Source organism: Crinia signifera, chromosome 1, assembly GCF_055691185.1.
Source record: "Crinia signifera chromosome 1, ASM5569118v1, whole genome shotgun sequence".
Lineage (NCBI taxonomy): Eukaryota > Metazoa > Chordata > Amphibia > Anura > Myobatrachidae > Crinia > Crinia signifera.
The window spans coordinates 399,616,224-399,629,679 of record NC_139217.1 but is presented as its reverse complement, the minus strand read 5'-3'; the positions used below and the strand labels follow the sequence as shown (position 1 = coordinate 399,629,679).

The 13,456-nt window shown below is 45.4% G+C and overlaps 1 protein-coding gene across 3 annotated transcripts in view; it reads right to left on the bottom strand.

The window, feature by feature from the left end:
• MCC (MCC regulator of Wnt signaling pathway) overlaps positions 1 to 13,456 on the bottom strand; it is a 304,884-nt gene that overhangs the window by 62,152 nt on the left and 229,276 nt on the right. For all 3 annotated transcript variants that reach the window (XM_083151650.1, XM_083151651.1, XM_083151653.1), the window contains 2 exons: positions 12,163 to 12,326; positions 11,319 to 11,525 (listed from right to left, as the gene is read on the bottom strand). In XM_083151650.1, coding sequence (XP_083007776.1) covers positions 11,319 to 11,525; positions 12,163 to 12,326 — 371 coding nt within the window. The remainder of the gene's footprint in view (positions 1 to 11,318; positions 11,526 to 12,162; positions 12,327 to 13,456) is intronic.

Below are 13,456 nucleotides of genomic sequence, written 5' to 3'. Positions count from 1 at the left end.
GGGGGGGTCGCGGGGGGGTGCCGGGGTGCCGCGAATCGCCGGAGGGGGGGTTGCGGGGGTTGTGACGCGAATCGCCACAAGAAAAAAATCAACACAGAAAGGTCAACACATGTAAATGTTGACATAAGTGTGGCACTTCATTGGTGTCCATGTCGACACATGAGAATGAATATGAAAAATATTCAAAAAATGACAAAAAAACTTCAAAAACTCATGTCAACCTTTTTCATTGTCGACCATAGCCATGTCAGTGTTTTCCATGTGCAATTTAATTCTGGAGCTGCCGCGAATCACGGGGAGGTGCCGCGAATTGCGGGAGGGGGGGTCGCGGGGGTGGGTGCCGCGAATCGCGGGAGGGCGGGGTTCACAGGGGTTCTGGTGGGGGTTGCCGCGAATTGCGGGAGGTGGGGGGTCATGGGGGTGCCGCGAATCGCGGGAGGGGGGTTGCGGGGGGTGTGACGCGAATCGCCACAAGAAAAAATCAACACAGAAAGGTCAACACATGTAAATGTTGACATAAGTGTGCCACTTCATTGGTGTCCATGTCGACACATGACAATGAATATGAAAAAATTTAAAAAATTAAAAATAAATCATCAAAAACTCATGTCAACCTTTTTCATTGTCGACCATAGCCATGTCAGTGTTTTGCATGTGCCATTTAATCCTGGGGGCTGCTGCGAATTGCGGGGGGGGGGGGGGGGGGTGCCGCGAATCGCGGGAGGGGGGTCGCAGGGGGGGTGCCGCCAATCGTGCAAGGGGGGGTCGCGGGGGGTTCTTTTTGCCGCGAATCGCGGGAGGGAGGTCGCAGGGGGGGGTGTTTTTTTCGCGAATCGGGGGGGGGGGGGGGTCACGGGGAGGTTTGCCGCGATTCGCGGGAGGGGGGGTCGCGGGGTGGTGGTTATGCCGCGAATTGCGGGAGGGGTTGTGGGGGGGTTCTTTTGCAGCGAATCGCGGGGAGGGGGGGTCGCGGGGGTGTTTTTGCTGCAAATCGCGGTAGGGGGGGTCGCGGGGGGAGCGGGTGTTTTTGCCGCGAATCGCGGGAGGCGCGCGGGGGGGGGGGGAGGTTTTGCCGCAAATCGCGGGAGGGGGGCGCTCACCTGGTGGCTGTGGAGTAGCAGTGCTGGGCAACATGGGAAGGCAGTGGGTGTCTGGCACTGTCTGTGGGCTCACTGGGCTGGTTCTCTGTCACATACCTCCCAACATGACCCTCTCCAGGAGGGACACAATGCTCTGTTTCTAGACTTCCCCTTAATGTATGATTGCCATCACCTGTTTTAAACAGGTTAATTTCTCAGAAAGGTGTTCAGCACAGATGAAGGCAATCACACATTAAGAGGAAAGTCCAGGAACAGAGCGTTATAGACACAGACACCCACTTTGAGTGACAGATGTAGCCAAATATATAGGAGATATATATATATATATATATATATATAGCGCAACATATTCTACACATGTCCCCTGAGTATGAGCATTGCCTTCACTAGCAAAGATTACTTCCACAGACAGAAGCGTATCCTATTTTTCTCCTGGGGAAATCTTTCACACGATACTACTCAGTTTTCCTTCTATAACATGCAGAAAATCGGTGTGGTTAGGAGCCGGACGCTGCAGGTATCCTGCAGGATGAAATGATTACCTCATTTACTAATGAGCCGTGAGAAAGACAGAAAGTGTATCATGCACATGGGTTCTTAGCCATTGCGCCACAAAGCAGCACAATCTGTTAACGGAATACATTAAACAGCTAATTTAATTAAATCTGCAAGAATAGAAAAACCTATTGAGAGCACTTTGTATGATTACAGATACAACTGAAAGGAACAGACCTATTGATCTGATCAGATCCCCACTGCTGATTGATCTAACCAAGCATGTACAGTCTATTTCTGCTCTCAGTTTTACACGTTCAGACTAAAATGGATTAGGGAAAGTAAATAAAATGTATTGATTTAGATTATGAATTAAAAAAACAAACAAACAAAAAAAACAACACACAACAGTTGTCAGCTCTTCCTTACAGCTGCTGACAGGAAATCTGGTGTGTATAGAAGATGAACATTCCCACATGTCCAACATTTTCAACAGAGGTGAACAACTATATATATTCTCTGTAAACAGCGGTGTTATATGTGCGCACTACATAAATAACGATTTACAAATATACATGCAACGCCACCCCAGTATTGACGCCAACCCAAAGCGTGGCGAGCACAGCGAGCCCGCGAGGGGCGGCGGTATGCGTCCTCCGACCTTTTCATACCCCTACTATCCACGTCGGCCTGGAGTTGATTTTACCTGCGAGGTATCCGCGTCCCCTCGCGGGCTTCACAGGTATCCGCGTCCGCTCGCCACGCCTCGGGCTCGGTGGCTCGCTGCGCTCGCCACACTATATAAAATCAACTCCACGCCGACGTGGATAGTGGGGGTATGAAAAATGGGGGGGGCATTACACAAACTTTTTAACCATATTTAATGTGAAATTGGCCATATTGTAAAATCGCGTTGATCAACCCGATTTCCACTTTAAAAATAATTTAACATTGTTCCCTATGGGAAAATTGCGTTGGTCGCATCGCGGCCCCTTATTAGGGGGCGCGATGGACGCGATCAACCCGATTTTGTCTTTCACCGGCAAATTAGCTGGTGATTGACACAAAATCGGGTCCATCGCGTTGATTGTATGCCTTAAGTGCCTTAAAGTTAAGGCATACAATCAACGAGATGGGCGCCGTGCTAGGAAACAAGTACCGTCTGTTGTAGCATTGTTAACCCCTTCCCGACATTTGACGTACATGTACGTCATGACTTCTAACTGTCACTGCGTCTAGAGACGCAGTGACAGTTAGGTGATGTCTGCTGTCCCTGACAGCAGACATCCCCCCTCGCCGCCCAGGGGGGGCAGGGGTGCCCCCCCCGGTCGGCGATCGCTGTGATTGGCTGTTCAAATCTGAACAGCCATTCACAGCGTTTCCTGTGTTACCGGCGGCTAAGCCGCTCGGTAACACAGGGATCGGTAGTGATCGGTGCTGTCAGGTACAGCACCGATCACCACCGATGTGCAGCCCACCCCTCGCACCCGCCGGGCACTCACCCGGCAGCAGCAGCGGCTCCAACGGCTCCCCCGGAGCGTCTGGAGCGCACGCAGCGCTGCCCTCCTCCCCCCTCCCCCCCGCAGCAGCAGCAGCAGCATCAAGCTGCTGAAAAAGGTGTACAATAAAATATATGCACTGAAAATATATGTATATATATATATATATATATATATATATATATATATATATACATACACACACACATATATATATATATATATATATATATATATATATATATGTGAGTATGTATATATATGTATATATATAAATATATATATATATATATATATACATATATACACACATATATATATATATATATATATATATATATATATATATGTGTGTGTGTGTGTGTGTGTGTGTGTATATACCCCACCGATCGCCAGCCCCCCCCCCCCCTCCCACCCGGCAGCCCCCCTCCCTCCCACCCACCCGGCTGCCGCAGCGCCAGCACCCCTCCCACCCCCCCGCCAGCCGCAGCACCAGCCCCCCTCCCAAAGCTGGTGACTAAAATGGGGTCACTTGTGGGGGGGTTCCACTGTATTGGTGCTTCGGGGGTCTTGCTAATGCGACATAGCACCCACCATTCATTCCGCCACCAAAAATCACTCCTTCCCTTCTGAGTCCTGCCATGCACCCAACTGGTATTTTTTGGTCACACGTGAGGCATTGCCGTACTCGGGAGAAATTGGGGCACAGATTTTGGGGTGCTTTGTCTACTTCATTCCTTGTGAAAATAAAAAATTTTGAGCCAGAACTGCATTTTTGTGTAAAAAATTACATTACAAATTTTCACAAGGAATGAAGGAGACAAAGCACCCCAAAATCTGTGCCCCAATTTCTCCCGAGTACGGCAATGCCTCATGTGTGACCAAAAAATACCAGTTGGGTGCATGGCAGGACTCAGAAGGGAAGGAGTGATTTTGGGATTTTGCAGCACAGATTCTGGTTGAATGACCCCCGAAACACCCATACAGTGGAACCCCCCCACAAGTGACCCCATTTTGCAAACTACACCCTTCAGGGAATTCATCAAGGGGTATAGTGTACATTTCAAACCCCCCGGGGTTTCACCAATTTTGATACAACTGAGCTGTGAAAATGAAAAATTAATTTTTTTTATTTTCACTGCCCAGTTGTACCACAATTGGTGAAACCCCTGGGGGTTTGAAATGTACACTATACCCCTAGATGAATTCCCTGAAGGGTGTAGTTTGCAAAATGGGGTCACTTGTGGGGGGGTTCCTAACTTTTAGCATCTTATGGTGCCTAGAAACCTACATGGTGCCTAAAAAATAATCTCATAAAAAGGAGGCTCCAAAATCAAGTAGGTGCTCCTTCTATTATGAAGCCTGTGGTTTGGTCACCGTGCACACTAGGGCCACATATAGGATATTTATGAAAACAAAAGAATTGGGGGAATCAATTTTTAGTCACATTTCTCTAGTAAAATCTACTGTATTCGTTAGAAAAATGTATTAAAATTGAAACTCTGCAAAAAAAATGAAATTTTGAAATTTCACCTACACTTTGTTTTAATTCCTGTGAAACACCTAAAGGGTTAACAAACTTCCAAAATGCTGTTTTGAATACTGTGAGGGGTGCAGTTTTTGAAATGGCATCATTTATGGGGGTGTCTCACATACAAGTCACTCAAAGTCACATCAGAACTGAACTGGTCCCTAAAAAAATCAGTGTTTGAAATTTTCTTGAAAATTTGAGAATTTGCTATTCATATTTTACGCCTCCTAGTGTCCAAAAAAATGAAAAGGAAGTTGAAATAATGATGGCAACATAAAGTAGACATATGGTCTATGTTAGTTATTAACTATTTTGAGTGGTATGATTATTTGTCTCACAAGCAGAAAATTTAACATTTTGCAAATCGCTAAATTTTCCATTTTTTCACGACATTTTGGTATTTTTCACAAAAAAACACAGACTGTATCGACCCAAATTTACCACTAATTTGAAGTACAATGTGTCACGAAAAAACAATCTCAAAATCACTGGGATAAGTAAAAGCAAAAAAAAGTTATCCCCACTTAAGTGAGACATGTCAGATTTGAAAAAAATGGCTCTGTCAGGAACGCAAAAACTAGCTCTGTCAGGAAGGGGTTAAGGGACTAGTTGGCAGGCCATCAAAATGACGGAACGTCATAACAGTAATGTCATTGGCACTGACTGTGCGAACCTGAATGAGCAACACTTCAATTGCTCTGTTGGGAGCTATCTAGTGGCCGCCATACTCAAAATACTTGAATCCCCCCATAGAGGTGAGGATCAGCCTTTTATTATATACAATACTGAAGAGAAATTAGACTATAAATGAGCCTGGATTGTGAGAACTTGGTGGACATATTTGTATTAACGAACTACCATTGAAATGTATTAAGTCCAAACATGGTTACACTTGTTTTTCAGGACTTGTACATACAGGTTTCACAGTTACCCTGTGGCAGGTTATTACAAGTGGTGAATTCAGTATTTCTACACATACTGATCAATAGCTCATTTTGAAGACAATCATGTGAACATTAACTGTACTAAGGGGGCTGTACAAACCTAATCGCATGGCTGCGAATTCACAGGTTGGGAGATAATCGAAGGACTGCGCATGCGTATGGCTCGTATCCCTGCTACTTTTTGATCGCTGGCCATGTTCAAATTGATTGACAGTAAGCCAGTGTTTGTGGGTGGTAATCAGCGGTTGTCTGGATGTGTCAGGGAAAACACAGGGATATGAAGGGAAGTCGTACGATGTCAGCTCCAGTCCTGATCTGCCTGATTCTATCGCACTGGCCGAGTAAGTCCTGGGCAGCGCACATACTGCACACACTCGAAACCTCATTTGATGGCAAGTGGCCTGCTTATGGATTTGTGCTGATCACCGATCGTCACAATTTTCGCTAGCTGCTCACATCGATTTGCAGGCTTGCACAGGGTCGGGGTTTCACTCTGGCTGGGCAGTCCAGCTATCAGATCTGAATAACCCCCTATGTTCAAATGGTGTACAGTCTAGAACATTTAAATTGATGAAGTTGCTCAACTGAAGGCTGTTCATATGCTTCTGCTGTCTGTAGACCATTTACTGCCTTATACCTCTGCATCACCTAAACAGGGAATGGTCGGGTGAGTAGTTGAATGGGAGACCATCAAGGAATACTCAGTGCAGTACTAAACATTGGTCTACAGACAGCAGAGGAATAGGAACAGCCTTCAGTTGAGCAACTTTATCTATTAACCTTTCTATTCCTCACACTTCTTAAGCCTCTGTAACTCACTGACTTATAAATCTAGGAGGTACTATAATACCCCATTAGCATTGAGGACCGGACCTTAATTATATTCACTGGCAATTCCACTTAGGAAGCCAGCACACATTATTGTAATAATTGTAAATTGAATGATGTGTCACTGGTACTTACTTTTCTTGTCTCCAATTTCTTACATTATGATTTGCATTTGTGATGTAATTGTGCCAATTTAGGACAGGGCACTGTAGCTAACCAGTGGGTCAGTCATTTCACCAACCGCGAAGAAAAGTCCAAAAATGATTCCATGCACGGAGTGAAATTTTCTTTTGAATTTTAAATTTTTTCCTTTGTCGTCATTTTAAATATATGTAATAAACGTTATGTTTTATAAACTCACTATCTATTTTTCTTGATTTTTCAAAAGTCTTTTTGTTCTACTTTGATCTTCTTTGACATATTTCAGATGACATCTGCCCTCAGGGCTGGTGCCGCCGGATGGTTCTTGGGAGGCAGGTAGACAATACTGCCCAACTGCAAACTGGGGGGGGGGGTGCACTGTCTCCTACTCATCCACCAATAAGAGTGCTTACAGCTATTCCCTGTATGGAAGAGCGCCCTGTGTATAAGTAGGTAGGGGCCTTGTGTTCTGCTTTGCCCAGGGCCTAAAATGCTGTTAAGATGTTCCCTGGTTCAGCTCATAAAAATGTCTGCCTCCACCATGTAAAGAAATCAATGTAAAAGAACTGCCGACAATGTAAATATACATGAGTGAATAATAAATGAAAGACCACACAAAAATAATGCCCCATCAACATCCACATTCCCGAGAAACCAAAGCTATAAACCTGACAATGACATGGTAACACATTAGGAGCAGCTCTCCAAAGGTCTGAAATGTTAGAATGCAGAAAATACCCGATGGTGCAGGAAATGGAGCTTGTAGGTGAGTGCGGTACGCTGGGATGGGGGATCGGTGCCAAGCCATAAATGACCTGCTGCAGTTCAGACAGTCACAACAATCTGTCTGCTGATGAGCACCAATGAAAACTACTCTAGCATAATGCAATGAAACATTTCGCATTCAGGCATTAAATTAGCCGACAACAGCAGAGGGGCAATCAATAACACTGGCAGGGACAGGCACGTTAGAAAAACCAGCAGCCCGTCTTTCTTTAGTAGAATGCTGATTGTTTATGATCTAGCAAAGGCAAACTGATATATGTACAGTATGCCACATATGGATTTTAGCAAACAAGTGAGAATATTTCTACTATACAAGCATCCGCACATTATTTAGCCATGTAAAGCCGTTCCACTACTGTGAGGAAAGCGCAGAATAATATCATAGGACATGTTTTCAGTGTATTTGTTGATATGCTTTGAGTATTCTCATTGTGTAATACTTTATATTGTGTCTTCTATTCTTGGGGCCCGGTACACAGATACCTCTGTGGGCCTGGACAATGCTGGGGACCCTTATCTTGGTTCCCACCCACCCAAAAAAAGAGCACCCAGCCAAAGAGAGAACAGTTTGGGCCCCACATCCAAATGGTTACAGTATAGTTGATAGCCAATGTCTTGGTGGACAGTCGCTACGTCGACCACTAATGATCAACAGTGACAAGGTCAACACTGGAAAAGGTTGACATACCTTAGGCCTACAATGCAAAAAAAAAGGTCGATATAATATTAACCCCTTCAGTGGCAATCCCGAGAATTTTCCGGGCTGTGCCTCAGTACCCAGTTTAGCAAGCCCGGAAAAGTCTCGGCATTGCCACTGTTAAGAGCCGGGCAGCGCTGTGGAGTTCAATCGCTGAACTCAGGCATCTTCAGCGCTCCCTCTCCTACGCCGCGCCTCCTCCTCCCTTCCGGGGTGCAGGGTCAGGCAGTGGCTGATTGACAGTTCAGCGGCACTGCCCGGACCCGGGGAGGCAGTGGTGTTTTTTTTTAGGGAGCGCTCCCCATAAAAAACTTGCCCAGTGGGGAGCGCTCCCTACAAAAAACGACCACTAGGGCGACATAGGCAAGGTCAACATTAGTTTTTCATGTTTCGCTGGTGTCTATGTAATCTTAAGTCGACATGGACACTGAATATATATGTACCGCCTCCACTCACATGGCTTGCTTCGCTCACCATGCTTCAGGCAAACTATGAAAAATCACAAAAAAAACATGTCGACCTAAGGCATGTCAACCTTTTAAGGTGTCGACCTAGTCACTGTCGACCTAGACATTGTGTATCCACTGACTCCATACCCATCCAAATTTGTAGCCTCACAAACAATGTTCCCTCTAATTTTACGAAGGCTGTGTGCGGCAAAAGATGTTGGCTGTGCAACTTTGGAAGGAAATTTAAATTTTTGTGCGTCACTTCTAGATAACTGGAAAATGACATTCAGCATTTGTGTTAACTTTACTTCAAAATGATATTAAACATTCAAAACACAGCAAACAATGTAGTTAATGGGTGAAACACACATTAATTGAGTCCACAAATGCAAAAAGGGACCACTGCTGCCTTGTGCGCTCTGTTGTAATGTCTGTGCGCACGCTCGTCGAGTTGTGTGCGCGCGCACATGCGCACAGCTTAGAGGGAACACTGCTCACAAAGAGCACAGTCGTACCCCCAGCCAAATAAAGCACTGATGGTGTTAGTAGGGCCTGGAGAGGGGTAAAGAAATGTCCCTTGAGGTTAGAGTTAACACTTTCAGGTTTACAGAAGGGGTCGGCGGCTTTAACAATCCTCTACACCAGTCCTGTGGCACAGATGCTGTGGGACTACACATGCGTGTCCTTTGGTGTTCAGACATGCTGGGATGTGTAGTTCCACAGCAGCTACCTACCCCTGGTGTAGAAGATGGTTAAGGGTTGCATTTAATATGGAAGGAGATCACATGTAGAAGGCACCTGAAAACAAAACTTATTGGTTGTTCTCCTTTAATGACAGTGTATGCAGCTGAATGGCAGTATGTACCAACTGAACACTGGTCAATGCTTCATGAATAGTGCTTATTCTAGGTCCTTCAAGAAGTGGTGTGCAGCCGCAACCTAACTGGTGTAGGAGATGGTAAAGGGGTTGCATTTTGTGCTGTGTATACGCGGTGAGATTCCCTTGCTATTCGAATTAAGATTCGAGTGCTATACAATCTTTGCTATCTCCGTACTATTTACATACAATTCATGCTATTTACATTAGATTTGCACTATATAGTCATTGCTGCCCTGTCTATCTGGGTTTCGATTTGTGCTGTCACGGGAGCGCGTATCGGGATCGCAAGGTAAAAAACCTGTGTGATCTGCATGCGATATACCAGACTATCGGGGGTATTCAATCTTCGGGTCATGGCAGACGAGCTTGCTCGCCCGCCGTGACCCAGTCCCGTTCTCGGTCAGCTCGACCGAGAACATGCAGGCGGGATTCAATGTCCCGCCTGCAGCGGGACGAGAAGGGGGCGTGGCCGCGAGTTGCGGCCGGGAAGTGACGAGATGCAGCTGGCAGCTCGTCACTTCCCGGCTGTTCTCAGCAGAACGAGCCCGACAGCTAGAGATGTCGGGCTCGTTCTGCCAGGAAACCCTGTTCAATGCTGTCGGGGAAGACAGCATTGAATAGGGCCCGTCGAGCATCTCCCCCACGGGAGATGCTCGACGGCGATTGAATATCCCCCTATATAGTCACAATCTCATGCGGATTGTACCCGTGTGTACACAGCATTATTCTCTTAAATGAGAAGCTGCAGTTCCATTCCAGTTACTGCTGGGCTCCTAGGACAAACAGGGAATGGCCAGCAACACACCATGTGTAATGTCTTTGATGCGTCATTCATATTATGCACAACACATATACGGCTTATATAGGTTGGGGACAGCTGGAGCGAACAATTTAAAAAGTACTATTGAGCCCTACAGCCCCTGAATCTCAGTGCGCCTATGAACCTCGAACCTCGAAGCCAGAGATGGGTGTAATCTTTTTGTACCCCGTTACCAGGCCTGGGTGTAATTGTTCCCACCTTGCCAGCATCTGTACAAGCATGCAATGCTTTAGGCCAGGGGTGGCCAAACCTGTCCTCATGATCCACCAACAGTTCATCTGTTTTTATGCAACCTGTGCATCTATAGTAGGAATGAATGCAGCAGGTTTGAACATGTGACAGTTAGTAATGACTACAGCTGTGCACCAGCTAGGTGATTTGAAAATGTGGACCGTTGGTAGATCTCGAGGACCGGTTTGGCAAGACCTGCTTTAGACTATCAGTGGTTTACTGGTGTACATCAACAAATGAGAGTATATCTCTGCATGTACAAAGGAGCTCTGTCTCCTTTTCCAACTTGTGGTGTATTCAGCAGGAAACATTGGAAAACAAAAATGGCAGCATCCAGTCCCCCTTGCCATCATACTGAAAACACTGACAGTTGAGAAATATCACCCATATTCAATATATATGTTATCTAGGACCCTGTATTATAGATGCTATAATCATTTCTACACAATTTGCAGCTGCACACATTCAGCTATTTGCTACAGTATGGAAACCAAAAATCTCCTATTTTCCACCATCTGTTGCAACAATCACACCCCACGCTGCTCCGGCATAGTGCAGATCGGAGCCACATGCCAATACATACCCATGACATGCCCAATACACCTTATCTTTCTGCAATGACTTTAGGACACCTCCCTGAACTGCCCATACATTGCAGAGAACCATCTCCAGCAATAGTGGCAGCGTAAGCCACTGCACACATTGGATTGCGCATGCGCAGTACTAGGTGTTGATTTTGTGCATGCATATTGCAAATAATCGCTCAGCTGCACAAATATCAGCACTGAGCCCACCACTGAATCGGGCCCCATGTTACAGGTCATTCAAAGTGCAGAACCTATAACAAAGACTTCACATCAACATAAAGCTGGCTTTACTTAAATAAGCGGTCAGCAGGTTATAGGAAAGGGTCTTACTCTGCGCCGTAGTCGATCTCTTTCTTCACGAATAGCATTCATAGTAGACTTGGTCCTATTGAGATCGTCCTCTTTGCTGCAGAGCATGGCAGTAAGGCTTTCGTTTTCTTCCCGAAGTCCAGCCAGCTCTTTCTCCCATCGTGACCTCTCTTCTGCCAGATTAGGATATAATTCACGGCCCAGAACCCCCTCTATTTCTTCTACAGTCTGTCAATGACACAACATGATCAGGCTGCGGCCCTTAGACTGCAGACAAAAGCTTTCAGCAACATTAACAAAAGCATATGAAAGGGTTAGAAGAACTTTCCAAAACTGAAAATAAAACTTTCATCAAAAGGGTGTGCAAATCTGTCAGTGAGTAAGCCAGTTAGGAACCTACATTAGACACACAGAGAACCACTGCTCACACGGTGATCTGTGCACATCAGAGGTCCTGCCATGATAAATGACAGTTCACGGCTGATTGTTTTATTGGATAACCCTTTATTATAGTTGATAACAAACTACTTCAGCCCAGTAATACAATTACACAATCAGTGTAAACAAAAGTACATTCAATTAATTTAAATCATGAAATACTGATCCCCATGTAATAAGTACAGGCCCTGAACAAATATGGTCTTAAAGGCGTTCCTCCTTTAAAATTAAAGTAGGGACAGATGTTTTGTCATACACAGTGTCAATATGCCATGTGGCACAGTGAGATGTGCTGGGCGTTGTTACTAAATTGTGCTCACATGCTTATTCTAACTTCAGCCATGTGATTCGGTTGTTGTCTGAAGCTCAAGTAACAGACATTCACATAGCTGGAAATGTGTGTGTGGTAAAATACTTAGCACGTCACCTTAATAGCCAGGTCACAGTGCTCGCTAGCAGTTGTTAGCTGCTCAATGTGTCTGTCCACGTCTGCCACGGAGAGGTTGCAGCTGCTCTTCTTCCTCCCGCACACCACGTTTTCCAGGCCTGTCAGCACCCTCTGCAGCTCTGAGTTCAGATCACTGCAGGTGTCTACGGTAGATGGAAAAAGAACATACTAAGGAACAAGGGTAGCTTGAAAGGAGACATTGTTAACCTCATTTTGGTTATACTGGATGTATAAATGTAGTTTTACACACACATATAGGTTTATAACCTAGGAACTGTTTATGACATTATGTGTATGTTTAAATGCTCCAATTGGCTAAGGCTGCATCTATTACTTTTTTCCACCAGTTGGTTCCAGTTTGTCTCCAGCCCAGTGCACATGACGGGAAGCCCACATACACTTGTCATTAAAGTCTGACATTTTATTACAAAAGTAAAACTTCCATTTGTGTTATGATATAAACTTAAACAATAAAACTGGATTGGCTTCGCTTTAACATGTAAACAATGTACAGCATTTACATGTCATAAAAAGGACAAGCTTATGTACTGTATGTATTATAATTATTGTTTATTTGGTGCCACAAAGGTTCTGCAGTGCCTAAAGGTGTACGATACAGGGCGAGCCGCCAGGACCTTCCCTGTCAGCTGCAATTTGTTGTGACGGATCGCATGCGTCCCTGCTCCCCGCCCGCCTCGCCGCCAGGAGGGAGGTCCCACGACAAGTGGTCTGAGAGGCAGCCAGTTCGACCACCTGCACAGGACCACGCATCGGACCCGACGGCATGTCAGGGACAGCCTATTTGGTCTGATTTAACAGCCCGATTGGTCACAATCAATCTAAATCGGACCAAATCGGCTCAGTGTTTGGGGGCCTTAACAATATATTAAAGAGGAGAAAAAAAATAATGATTTACATTACAAGACAATTTAGGACAAGGACATGGTAAATAAGGATAGTTGCATCAGCGGACAGGACACTGAAGTAATTATCAGGGTGGCAGAGAGATATATATATATATATATATATATATATATATATATATATATATACATACATATATATTCTAAGAAAAGCACACGAGGATGGGTGCCAGATGACTGGCCGACAGGGAGGGTCCCAACTGTCAGTATCCCGACGTCAGAATCCTGACTGCCGCTGCTCAGACAGGGGGCATCCCGACTCACAGGAGTGATAGCAGGGCTGCAAGACGTGGCAGGTAGAGCCAGGAGCTGGACGAAGGGGACACAAATAGGCAGCGGGGCAGTCAGGA